The sequence below is a fragment of the Crinia signifera genome, chromosome 3 (assembly GCF_055691185.1).
Source record: "Crinia signifera chromosome 3, ASM5569118v1, whole genome shotgun sequence".
Taxonomy (NCBI): Eukaryota; Metazoa; Chordata; class Amphibia; order Anura; family Myobatrachidae; genus Crinia; species Crinia signifera.
The window spans coordinates 275,196,631-275,223,304 of NC_139219.1; the positions used below are offsets into that span (position 1 = coordinate 275,196,631).

The 26,674-nt window shown below is 42.7% G+C and overlaps 1 protein-coding gene across 1 annotated transcript in view; it reads right to left on the minus strand.

Annotated features, from left to right (window-relative positions):
- Positions 1-16,049: 16,049 nt before the first annotated feature.
- Positions 16,050-26,674, minus strand: part of WDFY1 (WD repeat and FYVE domain containing 1) — a 33,426-nt gene continuing 22,801 nt past the window's right edge. The window contains exons 8-12 of the mRNA XM_083178082.1: positions 26,018-26,123; positions 24,572-24,673; positions 23,533-23,663; positions 22,220-22,328; positions 16,050-18,226 (exon numbers count right to left, since the gene is read on the minus strand). Coding sequence (XP_083034208.1) covers positions 18,167-18,226; positions 22,220-22,328; positions 23,533-23,663; positions 24,572-24,673; positions 26,018-26,123 — 508 coding nt within the window. The 3' untranslated portion in view covers positions 16,050-18,166. The remainder of the gene's footprint in view (positions 18,227-22,219; positions 22,329-23,532; positions 23,664-24,571; positions 24,674-26,017; positions 26,124-26,674) is intronic.

Sequence of the window (26,674 nt, forward strand, 5' to 3'; positions counted from 1 at the left end):
TTTGATTTCTGTTACATATGGACTATTCCACCTGCTCTGAAGTTTTATCTGCTCCTTTTCTATATCCACTCATTTCTATTCCATTTTACATTCAGTGTGCATTTGATTTGCTATTAGATCAACACCTGCTTCAGGCAGGAGATGGACATCGAATTGAATGCTGCAGTGAACACATTAGATTTGCACTATGTACTATTAGATTTGATCTATGTACTATTAGATTTCCACTATATAGTTTGGCTGCCAAGACTAACTTTCTATTTGATTTACACTACACGGGAGCATGCATGGGGATTGAATCTGCATCACCGTGTGCATGCTCTATAACTCTCTCTCTCTAACTACCATCCAATCTCTCGACTCTCATGCCTCTCCAAGCTACTTGAGAAACTCTACTCTCGCCCCACACACTTTAAAAAAAAAAATTTAACTCTCACACCCTATTAGACCCACTTTGTTCAGGCTTTCTTTCCCAACACTCCACTGAGACAGCACTGTCTCCATGGAGTGTGGTGAATTATCTGGTCACTGCTAAGTCTAAAGGCCATTACGCACTACTCAACTTTCTGCTTCATTTGTCACTGTTGATCACACTCTTCTCATACAAACATTACAGTCCCTAGTTCTTAATGATACAGCCCTTTCTGATCGCTCTTTCAGTGTTCGCTTCTCTGATTCCACCTCCTCTTCACTACCTGTCAGTCGGAGTTCCGCAAGGCTCAGTTTTAGGTCCTCTGCTTTTCTCAATCTATACCTCATCTCTTGGCAAACTAATCAGCTCTTTCGGATTTCAGTATCACTTGTATGCGGATGATATTAAAATCTATCTATATACCCCAGAGTTGTCACCAGTGGTTTTGGGTCGAGTCTCTGATTGTTTCTCTGCCATCTCATCCTGTATGTCATCTTGCCAGCTCAAACTCAATGGGCGGTATTCAATGAGCCAGAATCGCCAAGTTTTATGGCGATTCTGTGTTTTTTTCGTGTCTGACGGTGATTTTTGGAGCTCCAAATGCGAATCACCCTATTCAATGACCTATAATCGCCGTTGAGGACCGGTGAATGAAGCACCAATCGCCAAATGTTATTCTCTCCAAATCGCCGTTTTTAGTCTATAGGATTTTTCATGGGGAATCGACGGTAGTCGAGGGGAATCGCCAAAAGTGTATTCAATGAGAAGTTGGCGATTCCTTTTTCTTGTTACATATCGCCGTTCCTCACCGAGTGTCCCTCGTCATCTTTTTCTGGTGAACTTTTATAGGAACATGTCAAATAATTGGTTTTAAGTGTTCTATTTAACTGTGCAAGTGTAATGTATTATTATTTGCTGCCCTTGTGTGATGTGATGGTCGTAGAAGTGCTATACAAATATATATTTAATTTTTTCAGGTATTTTTTTTTTCTCCCACAAAGCACTGTTCTTACCCATGGTGCACCTCACTTACCCATGATTCTCCTCCCCACCTCACTCCTTCGTTTGGCCTTTGTGCAGATTACCCAGATTTTGCCGTCTGCTGTATTGGAAGCGTTTATTCAGGGTAATTTGCATTTTTCTTGCATTTCACTGCAATTTTTTAAACACTGACGACATTAATGAAGCTGTTTAGGGAAACGCAGGGTTGGCTGAGAATCGCCGTTAGGGCCGGCGATTCTCAGCCACGTTGAATAGGGTGACTCGGCGACTCCACACGAATCCCCATGCATGGCGATTGGCAGCAAAAAAACGGCGATTGGCTGGCGAATGAAAAAACTGAATCGTTGTGACCAACGATTCAGCTCATTGAATACCGCCCAATATATTCAAAACAGAATTAATTATATTCCCACCAGCCAAGAACAGATACCATCCTGATCTCTCCATAAGTGTTGACAACTTGACAATCTATCCTACCCCACAAGCTTGTTTCCTAGGGGTCATTATCGAATATATTCCCCAAATTCAATTTGTCTCCAAATTATGTTACATGCATTTAAAAAATATATATAAAATATGACCCTATCTCACACAAGACACTACTAAATCTCTTATCCATGCACCCATTATATCCTGCATTGACTATTGCAATAGTCTCCTATCTGGTCTTCCCAAGAACAAACTCTCGCCACTGCAATCCTTTTTAAATGCTCATCGTCTGCTGATCCGCTCTACCGGTCCCGCTATTGGTTGTCTGTAGTTTACAGTGCTAGCTACTGCAGCAGCAGCAACAGCAGAGAATCCTCCGACATGATATTGGGATGGGGTTACTCAGCAATGTATCCATCTTTGCAGACGATACAAAACTGAGCAGAGTTCTAAAATCATCAGAAGATGTCACCACGCTTCAAAATGATCTTGACAATCTAGATGAGTGCAGATAATACAGAATAAGTGTAGGAAAAAAATGCGACCGCTGCTCTGCAGCCCGACAAAATGCTCCTGGGTTTACCACACCCTCTACAGATATGCCCCCCACAGTGCTAGTTATGCCCCCCACAATGCCACACATATGCCCTCCACAGTGGTAGTTATGCCCCCAGTGCCAGATATGCCCCATAATGCCACACATATGCCCCCACAGTGCTAGTTATGCCCCCAGTGCCAGATATGCCCTATAATGCCACACATATGCTCTCACAGTGCTAGTTATGCCCCAGTGCCTGATATGCCCCCAAAATGCCACACATATGCCCCCCACAGTGCTAGTTATGCCCCCAGTGCCAGATATGCCCCATAATGACACACATATGCCCCCACAGTGCTAGCTATGCCCCCAGTGCCAGATATGCCCCATAATGCCACACATGTCCCCACAGTGCCACACATATGCCCCCACAGCCCACAGTGTCAGAAGCCAGGAGCAGCAGCACAAGTAACTCGCCCTTCTGGTGTCCTGGTCTCCTCTCCTCCCCCGCCACTGCTGCTTCTTCCGGGGAAAGGGGAGCGCATCACGCTTCTCTCCTTCCCCGGCCTCACCGGGCCGTCAGCCATTCCAGCGGGCTGGCTCCTGATTGGCTGCCGGCCCGCAAGCTATGAGTGGCTGAGAGCCCAGTCACAGTGACACAGGGAGGGGAAGGAGAGATGCGCGATGCGCTCCCCTCCCTTCTCCTCGGCTCTAGTGTCGGCAAGAAATCAGCTGTAGTGGGGCAGCGGAGGCCACGCCCCCGCCACCTAAATATGCAAACATGCGCATTGAACACTTTGCAGGGCATTTTTTATGGCGGTACGGAGTACGGGCACAATATGTGTTACCGGTATGCTGTACCACCCCGTACCGCCATACTTACAGCCCTGCACTTATGTATTTTATAGTTTCCCTTCTGGACTTGTAACTTGGTGGGACTGCTATGCTATTACTGGTGCCTATCCTTGTGTTTCCCTCCTATGTCCCTATAGATTGTAAGCTTGCAGCAGGGCCCTCCTACCTCCAAGTCTGTCTGTTGTTACCCAGTTTGTTCTATCACTGTCTACAATTGTAAAGCACAACGGAATCTGCTGCGCTATATAAGAAACTGTAAATAAGATTAATAACACAATATGCAATTATATAGTACTGGTGATAGAATTGTTGTGGGTGCAGGTGATTTCACTGCTGCAAAGTGCACAGGTGAATGGACACCCCCTTCCCGTATCCCGTGTGTGGCAGAGGCCTCTTCTGACATTCGCATGCACTGGCGCCTCAGACACATTTAGTGATGCTCACTTTGGTAAATTTTAAGGCGTTTATTAAAATGAGCAGAACCTCCGGTATTGATCAATAAGTAATTTTTAGTGACAGGAACATTCCAAATGTAATTGACAGGTCACAAAAGATGTTTCTAGTGCACATCACATGAATCTCTTGTTGATTCAATACGCTATATACCACATAATGGTGAGGTCGGCCATTTTCCCCGATTTCCACATCGCTCCTGCTGCCTGCAGCAGCACAGCATTGTGGAATCTGATCACTAGAGCTTTCAGACTATGCTGCGCATTTTTTCGGCGATTTCTGCAGCATTGCTGCTATCCCTGATCTCCAGAGAGTAAGTATTCAAAAAAATGGAGGCAGCATGTGCAGTTTGGGTCCTCCTGGGACTCAGGGGACCCATGTGCATTGGAGACTGAGCACCCATTATAAATACGCTAATGCTCCCAAGTGTATAACACCTATACACTAATTGTGACAGTGCTTTCTAATAACTTCCAGGCTGTCAATGGTCTTGCACTAAACATAACCATGCTTACAGATAACTTTCTGGCATCCGAGTGTCCTGAATCCTGTGTATTCATCCTGAATCCGGTTTTAATCTCGTCCTGTATTTTGATTTTCTGATTATTAGTTTGGGCACCATTATCCACCATCTTCATCTGATTACAGTTACACAATCCTGTGTGGCCTTGAGCCAGTGGAGTGCATTAGTTATTATGAGAATACAGCAAACAAGTTATAAATACCATTACACCTACAATCTGTTATGCAGTAGACAGAGAACAAATGGAAGGAGTTTTTCAATGCCAGAGGCATACACAGTGATGATCTAGTTATGGGTCCAAACAAAACTGTATAGCCTGGCTCATGAATCTTAGTTATTATAGGCTATTCCGCCATTCGCTAGTATTATTGTACCAACTACAACAGTAACCGAAATGGAGACAATCCTTCATTACACACTGCATAATGGGGAAGATGTATTCGGTAAAAATCGGCCGATATATCGCACGATCGGTCGGAAATCGGACAATCGGCCACAAAATCGTTCTAGTGTGTAGGGGCCTTTAAGCCTTAACAAGAGATAAATGCAAGGGTGATAAGGAGAGATAAACGTCCAGCCAATCAGCTCCTTACTGACTTTTTTCAAACACAGCCTGTAACATGGCAGTTGGCAGGTGATTGGCTGGACGTTATCTCTCCTTATCACCCTTGGATTTATCTCTTGTTAAAGCTTAATACATCTGCCCCATAATCTGTTATCCTTCACAAATTACTGTACATAATCCCTAATCACAACTGTACAACACCCCAATGTATACCTTACATTCATTAATAAAGTTAGGTTAGATAGGTTGTTCTACTTGGTACTACAGCAACTGTATTTCTGTGGGAGATTACAAAGGGTCCTCACAGGGTGAAAACTGGTAATCATCAAGGGATTGACACCACATTGATCGGTTGCCAAGGTCTTCATGTCAAAATCCTAGATTAATAGTTAAATATCAGGATGGTAGAGAGCCGGTCCTTTCTCTGATGTCTACCGGCCCTCATAGGGAATAAGAAAAAAGAAACCGCTACATGTTTGAGTCCACGTCCACCCAAGTAAGCTTGTGTGAGGAATTTTTGTTTTTAAAGAAACTGCTATAGGATTTGCTTCCACTTCCACTTTTATATGTAAGCAATTTGCCTATGAAAGCACCTGGTGATCACATAAAAGATACCATGATAGGAGTTCACTCACCATTGTTCATGTAAGCACAAGTAAGCAGAGACATCTAAGTTTTTGTGGGAGACCCCATTATTCCGTCATCTTATTATATAACATCCCCATTTTTACCCCCTCTCTGCACAAGTTACATCTGCCCTACCTGCAGTGCAGATGGTTTTGTCCATTTGAGAAGGAATTTGCCTTTGAAAGTGGACCAGAATAAGGGCCAGTGTGTAGTGTTCTCTACATGTTCTCCTGCCAGTGGCCCCACAATCTCATGTGAAAATGTGTTCCAGAACGGGGATGCACAGTGTTCTGTGAAGCCCTGCTCTTGTGCTTGGGGGGTCCACCTGCAGCCCCAAGGCTGCCTGATGCCCATCACTAATTTAAGAGTATATATATATATATATATATATATATATATATATATATTTTATTTTTTTTTCCTGTGATAAATGTTCCATTTTTGGTACCATATGTTATTTTATGTTATGATACACTTGGTGCATTCATTTGAAACTTTCTTGCTACATTATATGTATTCTCCAAAAGATCACACTGTACAATTGGCAGATCTGCAGTGGGTATCCTTTGTTCCTAAGGAGTGTATATTCCTATTTCCGGAATGATAGTTGGTTATGTGTTCTAAGTATATAGTTTTATGTATTACTACCCTGTCTATATCACTGCAGTGCAGGCAGGGATATCACCGGAATCATTGTCTGCCCTTGGGGAATGTAGATTAAACACACAAGATTACAAGAACCAGGTTAAAACATAACTAGTGGTGATGTATACATATATCTATTCTATGAGGACAATTGGCACCATGATTCATTAGTTAAATATTAAATAATGAATACCAAGTATATAAACAATGAGGAATACCAAGGTATTGATTTGATATACAGATGAATGTGTGTGCTCAAGGACAGATTTATAATGGGTAGAAGAGATTACAGCCCCAGGTCTCCAAATAATAATAAGTCCATTATAACAGCACAATGATGACCAGCCGACCAGCTGGCCACATATAAATAAAGCAAACTATAAGTAGGCTATTAACGATGTATTTCTGTGTTACTCCAAGCCATACCTCCCAAATGTCCTGGTTTTCACGGTACCGTCCAGTTTTATTGGGAGGGTCCCGTGGTGTGTGTGTGTGTAAGGGGGCAGTTGGGCGTGCTCCCTGCCCCCCCCCACACAGCGTCTACTCAGGCACGCAGAATGATAGGGGGCATGGCCAGCAGCCCCTGGTGCAGGCAAGCATCCCTCTTCAGCCTCTTTCAATGTTGGGAGGTATGCTCCAAACTGACACAGGTCTTCTTGAGAAAACTGTAACAGGAAGGGCTACTAAGGGTTGCAGCCGAATTTATGCTAACACACACCAAGGTGCCTATAGAAGAAACATGCCTTTCATCATAGACGGTACATGACATGTTTCCATCCTACTGACTGACATACATCTTCATGACAGGCATACTATACACATAGTATATCCATGACCAACGTACAATAGAGATAGCAGTCTAGTGATGAACATCCACTTTTGTATCTAGGTTTGAGAAATGATGACCACCCGAGTCTTGTCCAGCAGTACACCAGCCTGGGGACGGAAGAGCCTGACTCTGAACACAGACACAACAGACAAATGAGAACTTTATACATGTGCCACCATAGCAAGTTAGTCACATTTACACATGCTATACAGGTAAACGTAGTAATATTCCAAATGGTCCTGATTAAACCTGAAAATGCCAAGTACTGCCATTAACAGCGACAGCTTGCACAGTGAGGTGTCAGGAGCATTATTTATTTCGTTGCGCTTTACAATTGTAGACAGTGAAACAAACTGGGTAACAACAGACAGACTTGGAGGTAGGAGAGCCCTGCTGCAAGCTTACTATCTATAGGGATCAAGTGATGGAGGGCTACAGTGAATCCAGTACAACCCACCCAAATGCTTAAAATAATTGTAAGTTACTTTTAAGAGTATAATGGGTATTTTAATGATACCTCTTCCTCTGCTACAGAGAAAATAACAATAATGAAAAAGGACACAAAACAGGTTTTCCCCAGCATACTAAATGTCATTAGCAATAAGACAACTCCCTCCCTTTCAGCACCTTAGGTGCATTACTAACTTACTACTAAGCTTCCCTTGTATGTTTTATTTTAGAGAGGCATGGATGAGACCTGCATTTGTAGAGCATGATGGTCCCTGTTGCGCCACAAGGAGGATCTAGGCAGGGGTATAGCTAGGTGCCGTGGTGCCCGGAGCAAGGGCGGCCTAACATTATATCACACATGGTAATGCCCATTACACATTTGATCGAACTTTGTAATACATTACACATAAAGCCACCGTAATGCCCATTACATTCTATATAACAAACCGTAATGTCCATTACACATAAAGCCACCGTAATGCTATATAACAAACCGTAATGCCCATTACATACTATATAACAAACCATAATGCCCATTACACATAAAGCCACATGCCGTAATGCCAATTACACATAAGGCCATACATGATGCCCATTACATACTATATAACAAACCGTAATGCCCATTACATACTATATAACAAACCGTAATGACCATTACATACTATATAACAAACCGTAATGTCCATTACATACTATATAACAAACCGTAATGCCCATTACATACTATATAACAAACCGTAATGCCCATTACATACTATATAACAAACCGTGATGCCCATTACATACTATATAACAAACCGTGATGCCCATTACATACTATATAACAAACCGTGATGCCCATTACATACTATATATCAAACCGTAATGTCCATTACATACTATATAACAAACCGTAATGCCCATCACATACTATATAACAAACCGTAATGTCCATTACACATAAAGCCACCGTAATGCTATATAACAAACCGTAATGCTCATTACATACTATATAACAAACCGTAATGCCCATTACACATAAAGCCACATGCCGTAATGCCAATTACACATAAGGCCATACATGATGCCCATTACATACTATATAACAAACCGTAATGGCCATTACATACTATATAACAAACCGTAATGCCCATTACATACTATATAACAAACCGTAATGTCCATTACACATAAAGCCACCGTAATGCTATATAACAAACCGTAATGCCCATTACATACTATATAACAAACCGTAATGCCCATTACACATAAAGCCACATGCCGTAATGCCAATTACACATAAGGCCATACATGATGCCCATTACATACTATATAACAAACCGTAATGCCCATTACATACTATAGAACAAACTGTAATGCCCATTACATACTACAGAACAAACCGTAATGCCCATTACACATCTGACACATAAGTGCCACTTACCTACATGCTCATTGCTAGGAACTTCATGCTCGATGCCAGGGGCTTTATGCTCGATGCTAAGGGGTTAGGGTGTTTCCTATATTCAATTAAGTCGCCCGCTGGACTGCTAGCCAATAGGCGCTTGTGGTCCATCACCGATCAATGCTGCTTGACCGTAAGTGGTCCAGCGGGAGACTTAATAGTGGCGGACTGGGCAGTTGAGCTCAGCCAGGCAGAGCAGGGAGCGGGCTGCACGGCTCTGGTGCCCTTTGGATGTCTCAGTGCCCAGAGCTCGTGCTCCGCCCTCCCTATGCTGCTGGATATAGGGGTGATTCCTGGTAAACTGGCTCTCAATTTAGATGTATTTGTGTGTGCCATTATCATGTAGCCTTACAATAGGCAATTATACAGTATAGTGGATAGTGTTATCTTGCAGTGTAGGGACCCCCAGTATCACACAAGCCTGGACGTTGGCCTGGAGCTTTACCATATTTTTGCAAATATATGGAATTAAGATCTCCAAATTACCTACTATTTATTGTATCATGTGGTTTTTCAAAGTCTTATAGATAATGCCCCTTAGCATGCGGAGGCAAACCTGTTTTGTGTATCTTTCTAGCCTAGAACAACCCCTCCGTTTTAGCACATGAGGGGCATTACTAATGTGATTGAGCAGCTTCCATTGTATGTTTTATAACAAAAAGGTGCCTATAATTACAGCAAGATAACATTTCTGCTTTCATAAGAAGGTTGGGTATTATCAAGACACTACACCAAAAGTGGCCAAACAGGTTCTCAAGATCTACACAGTTCATGTTTTCCAGATCACCGCTGAATCTGTAGAATGTGTTTGTTAGGAGTGAATGCACCAAACACGAATTAGTAATGACTACCCCTGTACGCCAGCTAGGTGGTCTGGAGAACGTGAACTTGGTAGATTTTGCGGACCAGTTTGGCCAACACTGAACTACACCTTTTTCTTCTGCTGGCTCATCTCAAACCCAGTTCAACATTGCAGTTTACTTGTTGGCTCAGTCTTTATGGATCATTCTTCCAGTGGTTCCTCTCAGGTCCTGGCTCCTCCTCACGCACTAATAGTGTGGCAGAGTCATCACCTGATGTCCACGACTCTTAATAGGTGGAGCCTTTGCTGCTGGGACTTTTAGTCCAAGTAATGATACAGCAACTGAGAGCAGGGATGAGACTGATGGACCTTAATTCTTACCTCTGGACCCAAGCTCGGTGACACAAGTGGAAATAGTATGGGCCTGTAATGGGTGTATGTGCACCCCCCCCCACAGCCTGGCACACATGGTACACACCCAGCTTTCCCCATTCATGTTACCTCACCGTTGCTGCGTCTTGAAATTAAATATCCATGAGAGCAGTAATTCTACTACTGCATCTCGGCATCCCCTCAGTTCCAAGACACGTTCCCTATACATATATACCAATACTGGCTTGCCGATTGTTTTACAGGATTTTTTCAGATTTTGATAAATAAACTTGCCTGAACTTGCAGAAAGACACATAACAGACATAAGGCTCACACATGATACAGATGCTTTCACAAAAGTTGGCAGGATTTGGGTACAAATTATTCCACACACAAGAGTTAGCTTTTTTGCTCTTATGCTCAGGCGTGATAATGGCCTTGCTACTGGTGGCTGACTGACACAAATCATAATTCACATCATCAACATCCTCATAAAATATCCCCCTCATGTTGGCATGACCCTATAAGATAACAGCACCCACCCCACTCTGTGTAAGCAGCCTTGTCCATGCTGCATAGAACTGACAGAGCACTCTCCATGGTTTAGTACATTTCCCTCAGATATCTGTTGCCTTTAACCCTTACCAACCATTCTGATTGTTTGTAGGCACTGTAATGGCACCTTTTTTTCCTGTTGCCCCTGGAAAAGAACTGAATTGCATTATTTAAAATCATGTATTTCCAGATGAGTCTATGACTGATGGAACTAATGATCTTATAATGAATATTTGTGTCCATGGTATTTTGCAACGCGACACAGCTCATTACATTTGCAGGATGGCGTAGGCAGAAGATGACATTTAGAAACTGGATGTGTAAACGCTGTCAGCTTGGATATGAGGGAGACAGTGTAACAAGCTTGTGTGGTATAATGAACATTTCGAACACCCCATTCTTCTGGCAGATATATTTATGTACATGCAAATTAACTAAATTGATAACAACTGTAAAATAATGCTGTCAGTCATTAAAGGTTGATCTACTATATAACACAAGCAACAGTGTTCCCTTATGGCATGCTACATAACACTAGCAAAACAAATTGAATTAAATAAAAAGGGTCCATATGTACACAAGAGGGACTCTAACACAGGGCTGGTTACAGGAGAAGGAGCTTTGTAGAGAAGAAAGCACACAAGGGGTAGGTACAGGTATAGGGGCCGAGTACAGGAGCAGGGGTCGACACACAAACACAGAGCTGGGTACAGGAGCGGGGCTTGCACATACACACATAGGGCTGGGTACATGAAAAGGGGCTGGCACATACAGGGCTGGGAACAGGAGTGGGGGCTACCACACACCCATGGCTTGGTACAGAAGGGGACAGACAGAAACGCACACACTGCTAGGTACAGGAGCTGGAACACCCAGGGGAAAATGGTTTGTTCCACTGGGCTTTCCGAAGCCATATGGAAGTGTACAAGAATAAAACATGAATAAGGGGCACTGCGGTGTGTTGTAACGTGAATAAGGGACATGACTATTTGGTATCATTTGAATTGGGTGTACTTTTGTGTGGCCACACCTTTTTGAGCTGTTTGTTTATAGTTTAAAAGGGAGTGCCAATCACCCAGCACCAACAAGATTCCACACTCTATACAATTTTCTGTGATCTGCAACTGGCGCTAAACAGAGATTGCAGCTAGGTAAATTTCCCTGGAGACCATCAATCCTCTAAACAATGTAGACAAATTTGAACAGGGGTAGGATAGGAAACAACCAGCGCAGAAGATGAAACTTGCAGTGAGCAGGAGAAGAGGGACACAGGTGTAGCACTTGGTGGACTAATAAGACCACACTTACTTTAAGTTCCCTTCTCGCGTTCACGTAGCAGTTTCTTTATAAAGACCACACTTCCTCAGGTATATGGGTAACAAGTAAAACTTACTTAAAAATTCTGTCACGCATTCCCGTAACAGTATCTTTAGGAACCGCACTCCAGGGTAAACGAAAACGGTTTATTCAGACATCCAACAAACAATAAAACAGCAAACAGAAAGGTGTTTCCACGATCCCTTCAATGAGCCTGGTGTTCTCTGTCCCGCTCCCAGCGCTGCAGACGCTGAATCAGAAGGCTCTCGTCCGGGACCCGGCACCAACACTTCCACGCAGACCTCTGGCGCAGGGTACGCCAGCAGGTATCACGTCAACGCGTTTCGGAAATAATTCCTTTTGCAAGACATCTTGAAAAAGGAATTCTTTCCGAAACGCGTTGACGTGATACCTGCATTGAGTACTGCCCTATGTTGTTCCCTGCCAGGCTCTGTGTGGTGGTAGAAAGGACTACTAATTTCTTCACTTTTCCATAGTATAATTCTTTGATTGTTATTACGTCTTGCTGTCCTGCATACTGCTGTTGTGCATTGATATTGGTCCACTGGCTTTTTCTGGAGAATCCCTGTGTGTCATCTGTTGTGTGGTTTGCAGGGCTGGCAGGAAGGCTATGGTCTAACTACCGTTCCTGCTTGTCAGTCTCCCATCATGGTACTACTGTAACTGCTCACATCAAACTGTAGGAGCTTAGTGATAAGATAAAGAGCCCTCTGGTTAATTTCAGAAAACCATACACGGGGGCTGCCAACAATAAATAAAGATTTATTTGTAAATGTTAATGTGCGTTTTAGCTCTGGAAACACAACATTGATTTAAACCGATTTCAAAACTATTTTTTGTAAATATAACCAGAGTACACACTATATGATATGCTCAGTCATTTTGTTTATTCCTTGATAGGTTGAGATTGTCGATACAACATTTCACATTGGTATCTTCTTTCTTTAGATATACTGCAGCAAAACACTCAAATTAAAACAAAGCTGATGCGACCATATCATTCGTCTCTTTAGCGTACAATGAAACGTCATTAAGGTTCTTTGTACATATTACTTATATTTGTATGTTTTACTGTAGAAACACTTTGATAAAAAAAAAAATTATATATATTTATTTAATTTAGATGTTCCTTCTCAAGAATATAAAACCTACAACCTATTTTTGGTCAGTATGCAAACCTAGCAGGACTACCACATTTTTTAAGATATGTATGTAATGATGGTTATTGTCCTTGACCTTGTTGTTACTTATAAAATTAAGTGTGTGTCCCTGTATGTGTAACAAGTCTAATTGTATAATCCATTAGTGTGGTTTCTTAGCAACATTGTGTAACAGAAAAGCCTAAGGTATGACGAGAAGTCCATGTAGACTGATATTCTAGCTGATATTCTAGTAAATGATTAACTGGCTCTCAGTTTATTCATTTGTGGAATTTGTCCAGAAAACAAACATACACAATGGGGTACAATTCACTTAGCCCCATTCATTTTCTGGGAATGAATAAGGGTGGCATCCTCAAGCTTTAACAACCGGCTATTCAATTAAAGCTCCTTTTTCTCACCTGTTAAAGGATTTATTTTCATTCAGTGCAGCATTACAAATTGAATTTCCTCATAGGTCATCTTTTAACCAGAAAATGTGGATTATGCAGTAAGTAGTAAGGCTTAAGATGTACCATAGCCCAATTGCCTAGACACCTTTACAAACTAGGCACACTCTGCAGTTTGAGGCCCAGCCAAGAGGACAAGTGGTGAATCCTGAGGGAGAGCACATCCACCGTCTCCATAGTCACAATCAACAGTCTGCACTATCCACCAACCCCCCCCAAAAAATCTTACTTGAGGATTCCAAAGCAGAAGATTAGTGTCTACAGCTGTTCTGGGTCCAAAGCCCTGCCAATTAGGATCTCACTGGCCAGCAGTACCGTATAAGGTAGGGGCACATGAAAAGCATGGGGTGGGGGGTTGTTGGTGTGCATACAGTATCCTACTTGCTCTGTATACTGACTATATCATCCACTCGCGCGTCTGGACCACCTTGCTACAAAGATCATCTGCTGCTCCCTGAAACATGTGAAATTTTTATTGACCTTACCACTGTCTTAATACTGCCTTTTATGCCACTGTAGTATTCTCTTACATTTTCTTCCTGTTACCCCGTACCGCATGCTACACCACTACTATGCACAGCCTGCCAGCAGCAACCTACACTGTGTGCCCCATGTCCGTGGCGCTCAATAGAGTGCATCCAGCATATATCTGTACTGTTTTACTTGTCTACCTATCATGGTGCAATCACCATGTGGCGCCGCTGAATGGCTGCATAGCTCAGTAATAATATGTCCCCCATTAGAGTACATCTAATCTATATATCTGTACTGTTACTGGCTACCTATCTGGCTGGTGCAATCACCATGTGGTGCCACTGAATGGCTGCCTGGGTGCTGCACAGCTCAGTAATTATATGTTCCCCATGCATCTAGTGCATAGCTGTATGTGTGATGTATATCTGTACTGCCATTGTTGCTCGTTCTGACAACCCTTTGTATTACAGTATGTGCATTATTTTTAAATGTCTGTAAAGCGCCTTGAGTCCTGTTGGAGAAAGTGCGCTATATAAATAAAACTTACTTACTATCCATTTGTACAAAGGAATACCTTGTGAATGTCCTTTATTGACCAAAACACTATTTTTTACAGTGATCATACAGAAAAGATTAATGTAAGGTGCCACTGATCAATATGCTGCAGCTCTCATCCATTAACACCAAAGTGGGGTGTGAGATCTGTATGCTTTTAATTACAGCTTTCGGGTGATCTATTGAACCAAATCTTACAGTATGTGAAGAATGAAGGCCTCTAAACATAATTATTCATAACAGAAACACTAATGCAATACAGGAACTACAAACAGACAGACAGGGAGATTGGATTTTGGGTCATTAGCTGAAGACCTTGATCATCCTCACAAAAGGATCCATTTTAGTCACACAACTGCAACCGATGACACAATGGGAGAGAGAGGGAGAGGGGGGGAGAGGGGGGAGGGAGATATCTCTCATCACAACCAAACACACTGTTCATTGTATACAGAGCACCATGTGAGGCATGTGTGCGGTCATGTTGGACGCACTACATTGGTTACAATGTGTGAATAAGCAATACATGGTAGATAAAACATACAATGATTATAACAGTGAACTAACAAGATACCCACTGCATGGGTTATTCTCTAGGTTCTTTAAATCTCTTCCAATGCAACTTCGCTAGTGTCTCCTAGTAAATCTCCAAAAAAAAAAAAAAAACACGTTTCAGAAAAAGTTGGTCACAATTCCACGGCACTGACTGTAGCAGGTGTGACAGGGATGATTGTGAAATTGTGCGTATTGGAATTTACCACAACTGGGGACATACAGGCTATCTTTATGCCCTATGAAGGGGCAATTCAATACTTACTGATGGCTGTTTCCTTGTATGGAGTTCCATCCATAACATATCAAACCATATAGTGTACAATGAGTTGTCACTAGAGTTTTATTTAGCAGTGGGTCTATTTGTTGGCATTCGCGGTCTGTTCTTGTGGCAGCATCTACTGATGGTCAGGTTTATGATTGTGGCATACAAAAAGACATGACTCAGAACGTATTTCTTCTACCATCGGTTTTAAAAGTCTGTGCGCATGGGCAGCACTGTCTCGAATAAGGATCATTGGGCCAGATGTATTAAGCCTGAACAAGAGATAAATGCAAGAGTGATAAAGAGATAAACGTCCAGCCAATCACATCCTAACTGCCATGTCACAGGCTGTGTTTGAAAAAAAGTCAGCAAGGAGCTGATTGGCTGAACATTTATCTCTTTATCACCCTTGCATTTATCTCGTTAAGGTTTAATACATCTGCCCCATTGTACATCTGCCCCCTAGTGTACATTTCAGCTCTATAGACTATGTAAAAATAAGCAGCACTGGCAGATTATGGGCCAGATGTATCAAGCTTCAAAAAGTGATAAATGGAGAGTGATAAACCACCAGCCAATCAGCTCCTATCTGTCATTTTTTTTTTTTTTAACAGCCTTAACATGGCAAGTAGGAGTGGATTAGCTGGTTGTTTATCACTCTCCATTTTATCACTTTTTGAAGCTTGATACATCTGGCCTTAAACCTGCCCAGCTTTTAAAACCATGCATGAGCAGAATACAAAATTCTTAGACAAAAGTAAAGTATGATTTTATTAAGACAAAAAATTTCATTTGACAAGTAATGACAAAATAAGGGAGAGATATGATCTTACACATGAGCAAAAGGAGAAGGCATCTGGGCATCTCTCTATAATGCACATAGACTCTAGAAATGATGGGACCAAAGTTAGTGGCTACCACATATAGAACCAGAGGGAATGCTCGCGTACAGAGTTCTGGGCACAAGGGTGACCAACGACATTCAGGTCTATTACGGAAGCAGCTGCAGTTGGCTGGAACATATCCCAGCATAAAGGGGAACAATCAAGAACATTACAGAAAAAGAAAATAGTTTCACCATTAAAAAAAATACAAATTGTGCTTGAGTGTGTCAGAGAAGGAACGCAGGAAGGCAAACAGTCACCCTTACTCTCGGCAATCGCAGTGACGCAGGGTATGCAGCTTAGTGACGGCCATAGTACATTAGGATTGTCACCATGCTTTGCAGAGTGAGAAGGAAATGAAACAAATACTATGAGGAATTTTCAGTGAATTTGACAAACTTTCCAAAGAACATGTTCATTAACATTAACCGTTTCATCAGTGTGCCAACATACACGTACAAATTCCCCCTGGAGATGCAGCCTGTCATCTGAATAATAACTGTAATGTGTCCGATGGTGCAGTTAAGTCTTTTAGAGGTTTAAACCGACAATTGATTATCTCAGATTTGACATAAGAATCCAACAGATGTCAGCGCTACTTGGGGTGATGCAACCTCTCAGCATTAAAACCCATTGCTACGTGAGAAATACTGATAAATTGCACAACCACCTCCTCAAAAAAAAAATTGCACAACCACCTCCTCAAAAAAAAAAAACACACCGCAAAAACGCAGTATTCTCATCATAAACAATATATACAGTGGATGGAATGGTGACATAAACCAGCGTGACATCCCGCACTGAAACACCTTCCACAACTGACCTCCTATGATAGGCGAGACAGAGTGAAACATATACTGCAAAGTGATCACTGTATTTAGCTTTCAATCTTTTCGGTGGGTTGAACAGAACAGCCAAAAAAAAAAAACGTTTTGATCACAAAGGTCCAATTTAGCCCTAAGCAATAATAACAAAGCGAGCTACATCATATTTCAGTAAACACTCACAAGATAAAAGGTGTTATTGCTGGCTGATTTGTACTACACTAGACAACCAATGAAATTACAAAGCTGGGCTGCTACTATGCCACCTTTTCTATCTCCAACAATGACAAAGCTGGGCTGCTAATGTGCCACCTTCCAGTTGGTTACAGTTCTCTCTGTAATTAGAAAACCTACTCCTAGCACAAGGTGTCACTTCTAGTTCCGCTGCTACAAAGTAAGAAAACCAGGGAAGTTTGGGGCACTGTGCGAGCTACGAAGAATATTAAGGAATACAGAAGGCTGCTGCTAAAGGGGTTTGCAAAACATATCTACTTTAGGAAGTTCAAAAACCCTTCATCTAATAAACGGAATTTATATACATATGTGAAATGAACAAATGCTTTTGGACGGAACAAAAAGTAAACATCTCAACAAGACCTGCACAAGAGTTCCTGAAAACACACCAGTGAGTTCAGCTGTATGATCTCCCATTACAGTAGAGGAGAACACCTAGCTTCTATTCTAAACAGCGCATAAAACACACCAAGAAAGTGCCCCGTAACCTGGGTGTACAGACTTTAAAAAACCAAATACGTTTTAATGAAATATGTTGCACTTCTGTCCACTGATGAAACCAAAAAGTACAGGGACTTGATTAGAGCGTCCTTCAAGGTGCAAGGATATCGATATACAAGGAAATACGTTTCATAGAACCTTACACTGTTGAAATTGTTGCGTCTATAGCTAAAATATAGTAAACAGGTGTATAATTATCCCAAGAGCGAGGGCTGGAGAGAACGCGGCACAGTTAAAGATAATGGTGGGCGGCTATTGAGAGATTAAGGCTCCACCTCCTTGTTCCGAACAGCTGTTGCATTGCTTTGCTTCCATAGGCTACGTACGGCAGAGGCAGAGTAAGAACGCCCTGGGGTGAGCTGATATCAACATACGCGGCGGCCATATATAAGGTGCTTTATTCCAGACAAACTGAAGTCAGTGGGGTCAGCGTGGAGAAAAGCCAGTGGCCAAGTCACATCCCACTGCAGGTGTCATGTCCCAGATCTAGAAAGACATAAAAAAACCAGGTTACAGCTACACGTGTGTGTCAAACTGTGGCGTTAAACAGCCCAAAAGCCTCTTATTTATTACCAGTTTCTTATATAGCGCACACAAATTCCGCAGTGCTGTACAGAGAATATTTGGCCAGTCACATCAGTCCCTGCCCCAGTGGAGCTTACAATCTATTACCTACCACACACACACACACACACACACGAAGGTTAATTTTGTTGGGAGCCAATTAACCTACCTGTATATTTTTGGATTGTGGGAGGAAACCGGAGTACCCGGAGTAAACCAACGCAAGTACGAGGAGAATATACAAACACCACACAGTTAGGGCCATGGTGGGGGTCGAACCCATGACATCAACGCTGTGAGGCAGCAATGCTAACCATTACCCCATCCGTGCTGCCCCTCTCTTGGCACTCTATGTCCCAGACAACTCGGTTATGCAGAGTCTTTCTTGCTCATAGTGTCAGATGTATCAAGCTTCAAATAGTGATAAAGTGGAGAGCGATAAACAACCAGCTCCTTCCTGTCATTTTTCAAACCCAGCCTGTAACATGGCAGTTATGAGCGGATTGGCTGGTTGTTTATCACTCTCCCCATTATCACTTTTTAAAGCTTGATACATCTGGCCTCTTACATCTGGCCTCTTGCATCTTACATGCCAGACTGTGCTGCTCAATTTGATGTGCGACATTTGGATATCTGTGCATGAAGGAGTCTGAATATATGTACAAAATGCTGGGACGCAGCATCCACAGCCTTTTCCCAAACCAAAGTTCAACTGAGCTTCATCTGCAGCTTTGTACACGGTTAAAACAATTTCCTGTGCGGTTAATGATGCAGCTGAACATCTGTAGCACACAGAGAGTGATGTTTCACCGTATGTGTGATTATAGTAATATGCAAAATGTAAATTAAATATTGAACGTACACACTAAACAATATTACAAAGGATATTTATTAACAGTTTCGGTACTTGTTTCCTATCTGGGCGCCCAGGTTTTCTACGTACGGCACCGTAATGAAATCGGATCGCATCGCATCGGATTCGGTACTCGATGATGTACGATGGTATACGATGCGATGCGATTCGATTTCCCATAGGAAACAATGTGAAATGGCTCAATTTAGCCAAATTATCATAGGAACAATAGTAAATGGGCCAAAAACACCCCTGAACATTGAAATATCCCCCCAAAAGTAGTTGACGCCACCCCGCCATCAACGTGAACGTGAAGCGTGGCGAGCGCAGCGAGCCCGCGAGGGACGGCGGTACGCGTCCTCCGACCTTTTCATGCCCTACTATCCACTAGGGCGTGGAGTGAGAATAGAATAGTGTGGCGAGCGCAGCGAGCCACCGAGCCCGAAGCATGGCGAGCGCACGCGGATACCTTCACAGTTATACGCGTCCCCTCGCGGGCTTCCCAGGTGTCCATGGCGACGCCGACACCTGGGAAGCCCGTGAAGGGACGCGTTTACCTGTGAAGGTATCCGCGTCCGCTCGCCACGCTTTAGGCTCGGTGGCTCGCTGCGCTCGCCACACTATTCTATTCTCACTCCACGCCCTAGTGGATAGTAGGGCATGAAAAGGTCGGAGGACGCGTACCGCCGCCCCTCGCGGGCTCGCTGCGCTTGCCACGCTTCGGGTTCACGTTGATGGCGGGGTGGCGTCAACTACTTTTGGGGGGACATTCCACTGCTCTGTGGTTTTTTTTGGGGTTTCTGGCCCATTTACCATTCTTCCCTATGCTGATTTGGGTAAATTGATCCATTTAACATTGTTTCCTATGGGAAATCGAATCGGAACGCATCGCATCGTTCAATATCGTGTATGTGTATTTGTGGCATCCGATGCGATCCGATTTTTATACGGAGAATAGCATGGTGCGCAATTAACTTAGCGGGCGCCCAGATAGGAAACAAGTACCACAGTTTCTTATATAGCGCACACATTTTCCGCAGCACTTTAAAGAGTATAGTTGAACATTCACATCAGTCCCTGCCCCAGTGGAGCTTACAATCTATGGGGCATATGTATTAAGCCTGGAGAAGAGATAAACTGGAGATAAAGTGAAAGAAGGTAAAGCACCAGCCAATCAGCTGCCAACTGTAATTTTCAAGCACAGTTCATTGGATGGTGATTTATCTCCTTTCACTTTATCTCAAGTTTCTCTCTTCTCCAGGCTTAATAGATCTGCCCCTATATTCCCTACCACATGTACCTGCACACACAGGCATTCTAGGGTTAATTTTTGTTTGAAGCCAATGAGCCTACCAGTATAGTTTTGGATTGTGAGAGGAAATTGGAGTACCTGGAGGGCAACCCACGCAAGAATGGGGAGAATATACAAACTTCACACAGTTAGGGCCATGGTGGGTATGGAACCCATGATCTCAGTGCTGTGAGGCAGCAATGCTAACCATTACACTGTCAGTACTGCCAAGGATATTGCTCAGTAGGGCCAAACTTAACGATATCAATTGCATACTTCCCAACTTCCAGACGCCAGCAGGAGGGACATAGGCGCGTGCCTAAAATTAGGGGGTGTGGCCTGATAAGTTATAATTTGCATCATTATGCGAGGCCACACCCCCATTTTGACACTGCATGGGGCATGGCCCAGAAGCTCTGTGAGGGACACTGCCGGCTCCGTGAGTGACTTTTTTTGCGGTAAACGGGACTGTTTGGTGGTATGCAATTATAATATTGCTTAATGTATACCCAGCTTTACACTCTGCACATTACATCTGCCCCATTTGCAGTGCAGTGTTTTGCCCAGAGTAAATCAGAATAAGGTCCTGGATTCCTCGCTATGGATAGATTGAGAGCTTTGATTTCTTGCATTTCACCACAAAACAAGTAATATTTTATTTTATTAATGGGAGTGTAGAACTCTCCTGCTTTAACTGATTAAAAGCCCGCCAAAATGATGATTTAGTCCCTAGTTGCTCTTACAAACAATCTCTGTCTTCACAGCTTCCTCTCTCCATATCCAGTAAGAGTGAAACACATCATTTTGTTTTCTGTTAAAGAGTACATTTTTATCCGTCACGTGGCCTCTAGTGGTCACTGATGGTACTTCACCTCAGAAGTGAGGAGTGGTTAGACTTTTATATATGTAGATAGATTAGAATGGACCCAACCAAAACCACAACTCCCTTTGGTATTCCTTGTCCTGGAGTGCTTGCTCACCTCATGCATAATGAAGAATTGACGCATCAGATACAGCCGCTATGCCTATGAAGCAAAAGCTACTGCTTGGAAAACACGTTATCACATACAGATTAATAATAGGGGTTTCCCTCAAATTCACATCAATTTCTTTTAAGCTGTAAATCCGTACAGGAGAATCTTGTGTTCATGTGTCAGTGTATTCCCATTATTAGATTTTCCTATCAATACTTTAATACGCCTTGTATGACGCACTGCTAAACCATACGTATTACGGTCATGCACTGTTAAACTCAATAGAACCCTCTCCAGCTGCAGACTGAGAAATACTGAACAGTGCCAAGTGCACCACCTGGTGTTCCAGTGAGACTATTACACTATCCAGCAATATTCCTTAAATAGCAGGTTGCAGAGATGGGGTGATTATATGAAACCTAATGGTACTTTCAAAGCGAAGAGGTCCGGTTAGTTGGACTGGAGCTTTTTCTACAACAATGACCAGAAAAGTTGAACATTTTCATTTGCAATCCCAGACATTTTGAACAGTGCTATTACTGGTTTAGGTGCCCCCCCCCCCCCCCTTACACTTAAGGATGTAAGCTCAGCTAATCTTCATTATCTTGCATGTCAGATGTGTCATTTATTAGTGTAATTCCCTCCGCGTACAGCACATGTAATACTTTTGCTCTTTATGAAAAGGTCTTTTAGTTTCTTATGAACCACACAGCACTAAAATATCATCTGAGGCATAATATAGAACACAGATGTACATAAGAACACCTGACATGCTGCACATGCAGACCATCCAATACCTTGACTAGCCGATCTGTTCCACATGTGACCATAATGCCTCCAGAGATATCCATGGTCATGTAGCAGATGTTATGTTTACCTTCATGGAAAGTGGCCAATGATGTCCGGCTGGAAAAAAAGAAAAAAAGGGGAGGGGGGGGGAGAGAAAAGGCATGAGTGAGCCTTATACATGTATGGCCAGACTTTGATACAAGCTCAGTACACCCCAGACAGATCCTGGTACAGTGTGTGTGGTCTTCGCTTCCATCATATAACTCTTAACGGAGTATAAGATTTCACATCAAAATGTTAAAGGCATCCAATATAAAGAAGCCATTTTAAACCTATCCATGCTGACTTCCCTTTATGATCCCCTTCTCTTTTAGGGCTGGGAAAATAAGATGCAACATACCCCGTACGGTCGCTGTGTGCCCCATACAGGACTTTGCCCAGTCTATGAACAGATTCAAAAGATATTAAACTTGCAGTTACTTTGCCTTTCCAGGTTGTTTCCCTTTAAACCACATGATAACAAGTACCCAAAAGTACAAAGGACAGTAACAAAATACCATTGGCATAGAGGGTGGAGACAGAGCTTGGGCATTTTAAATTTACTAGCAAGAGGCTTCAGCCCCGCAGTCCCCACATCACTACCAATGGGGTGGCCTGCAAAAATGTGTTGTGCGTTTGTGCCTACAAGTCGGTCAGGAAAATGACCAGCATAATTCACTTCAGTAGAAGCTGGCCTTGTGGACATCATAAAGAACAGGTCATCTACCCTGAACCCATATAGATACATACTGAATGCTCAGGCAATGTGCAGAGAACAAAGAGACCCCTTTCTTCAATGTCCCAATTGAGTTGGAACACTTGCATCAGAAAAGAATGGCGCTAGTTAGAAGGTCAGCCATGTCATTGTGGAAAGGAAAGCTAAAAAATTAATAAAAATAAAGCACAGGAACCTTCCTGGTATGGAACTTCATCTTGGCTAGATCCAGACGGTCCTACAGAAATAGCAACCATGAAAAATGAGGGGGTAGGAAACTTTTGCTCCACACCAGGAGCAGTAAATCTTCTAAACACTTGTAACTACTGTACAAAATAGGATTTGGAGACTTGAGCATACTCTGAACCACAGTAAGTAAAGCACATCGCTTCAGGCTACAACAGTCATGTAGTCAGGTTGTGATCTAAAAGCGGCCTACACAGGAAAATTAGCGTTTTGACCAATGTTACATCTCCTATGGGTACGTGTAATTAACCCTCTGTGTGCTTTTACTACTAAAAGGAGAAAATGTATACAAGCGTGAGGATAGAATTCCATGATACTCACTCCTCATCCTTAATGGTTTCATAACAGGAGTCACAGACCCGCACTTGGAACTCAAAACCCATGATGGGATAACTGGATCTCTTGGTGCTGCATTTCCCACAGACGGCCTTCCCACACTTCCTGCAGTGGTGCTACACAGACAAGAAAGAGGAGTAGGACACAGAAGGCGGCTAAAGCTGGGTACACATCTATACAATCCCTGTTTTCTTGCGACCGGTCGACCGACCGTAGAGGCGTTGGACCGTCCACAAACAGCCGCCGATACGCGCGTACACACCTGTACAATTTTACTTGCGACGTCCGATGTACTTCCGTCCAAACAGTCGCAAGAAAAAGATTGTACCACTGTACACACTCTCTCGATTGTCATTGTCATTGCATGATGGTGTACAGGTACAGAGACAGACATACGGCAAATAGCCGTGGTGCGCGTCTAGATGTAGTCAGCTGGCAGGGTGACTAGAGACAGACATACGGCAAATAGCTGGAGTGTACGTCTAGATGCAGTCAGCCGGCTGACTACATCTAGACGCACACCCCAGCTATTTGCCATATGTCTGTCTCTAGTCACCCTGCCGGCTGACTTCATCTTTTTACGTGGCACTACAAGTACCTGTGCAGCAGGGGTGTTAACCATCATGCAATGACAATCGAGAGAGTGACTACATGCTGTGCTGTAGGAGAGATCATGCAGCTATGGAACGTATAGTCGCAAGAACGTCCAGCATATCGATCGACCGTGCGTACACACTGCACTTCTGTTACGATATGGACCCGGCCTGTCGGATGAAAATTAAACAGCAATGAACCTTCGACCAACCGAGTATGAATGGACAAGACCGTTTTTGTCCGTTTATTGCTCGTACGGGACAGTGTACACATCTATACAATTGAACGACCGTCGGACCCAGAACGGAAGAACGGCCCGGCGATTGTATGTATGTTTACCCAGCTTAAGAGAAAGCGAAAACAGACGGGTTGAAAGTAAAGAAGAAAAAAAGAGAGAGAGAGAGAGAGTGTGACTGGTCTGCCATCTCACCTGGCGTAATCCCAGTGACCTGGTGTCCCACATCTGCTTTATGTTCCAAAAGAAAGGCTGGGCACATTTTTGGCAGGAATCACTTTCTAACCACTGAGGAGCCTTATATACAGCAACATTGGGAGAAAACACAGAGGGGGAAATTTACTAAGATGGAGTTCTATTTCACATGGGATACCAAACAAAATCAACTTATTTATTTAGCACCTTCTAGAACAGGCATGTCCAACCTTGGCCAAGTACGATTTGACACTTTTCATGCAATTTCCCAGACCAATCCGTTGAAATTGTGTGAAAACAGGCCCAATTTGTTGTGCTGCTGCTGCTGCTACTACTACGGCATTAGATACTTGAAATATTATTTTCATACTGAACTTGAAGACCTGGGTGATCCTTAGAACCAAAAATTAGTGATATTCTTGTAATCTCTTTTTGCTAATCTTAAATGGTACTCCAACCAATCAGCTCCTGTCATGTCTTAGACAGGAGACCATTGCTTGATACACCATTTAAGATCAGCAAAGAGAGATAGCAAGTCCCTTGTAAATCTGCCGCTTAATATGATGGCACATTTTTCATGATGCACTGGCATCTACTGGCACTACCAGGATTACAGCATATTTTGTTGTCTTGTCAAATAGCATTAATATTTCTTTTTATTTTAATTTAACTTTTATTTTTCCCTGGAAACTGAATTTGAGAGCAAGGAATACCCTCTTCACACCTAAACCCCAGGTCAAGAGTAGAATAATGAACAAAGTAATAGGAGGTTACCTGTCACACTGGACTTGGCCCTTTCCTATATATATCAAGGTGATCACATCACTATGTCATTAAAGCTCATACTAAATCGGGCTTCTCATCCATCCATGTTCTTTGATCATAACCCATGCAGATTAACGCAGTAGTACCTTTGGCCACTGCTGCCTATGCTAAGAATTGAGGAAATCCAAGATCATGACCATTGAAGCAGCAACAGATCAGATAATCCTGCATGAATCATTCACAACTATACATGACCTTGGTTTTTCCCTGGTCCTGTCCCCCATGTGAAAGGGGTAGAAGATTACAGTCTTCACTAAATCCAGGTCCGTTTTTTAGACCTACTAGTAATACCACACAAGGGATAACTGAAATCAGTAACTGGGCCCAGCATACCGGTAGTAGTAAGTTTTAAAGAGTAAGTAGGCAATTCTTTAGACGGGCTATGATTAAGCTGCAGTTATACGAATGTAGCTGATATACGTAGTTTACACCAATGCTAGATTATTCGCCCAGGTGGAGAGAGAGGAAAAACAAACGGAAAAAATAAACAAAAAAACACACAAACACACACAGGTATTGGATTGGGGGGGGGGGGGGTTTGAATTACCTATGTGGTCTTTGATTTCTTTAAAACTACATATATCAAATAAAGCAGCATTCACTGTATTAGAGACCTCTTACCTCTTCCCTGTCGACATCCATATTCCAGACACAGATGCCACCATCCACTGAACAAGAGACCAGCTGCCTTGTGAGATGCAGATAGCACAGCCCCTGCACCTTGTCACTGACAAAAACAAACGTACATAACTTAGGGCCTTATTCTAGTTCACTCTTAGAGGCAAATTCCTTCTTAGCTGGACAAAACCATGTGCACAGCAGGTGGGGCAGATGTAACATGTGCAGAGAGAATTAGATTTGGGCGAGTTATTTTGTTTCTGTGCAGGGAAAATACTGACTGCTTTATTTTTACACTGCAATATAGATCTCACTTTGAAGAAAACCCACCCAAATCTAATTCTCTCTGCACATGTTACATCTGCCCCACCTGCAGTGCACATGGTTTTGTCCAGCTAAGAAGGAATTTGCCTCTAAGAGTGAACTAGAATAAGGCCCTTATAAAGGAAAAAGCCGGTAACATCTTTATCCTACTGAAGTATACATAAGGCTATGTAGGATAGAAAACAAAACCCATCTCTTCCCTTACGTATAAAGACAGGTAATGCAATATCTTTATATCCATCAAAAGCAAGTAATATGCACTATAGATAATGATGTGTGCTATGGTTGGCAATTCTTTTCAGCAGACTAGTCTAATGTATATACACATAAGTACAG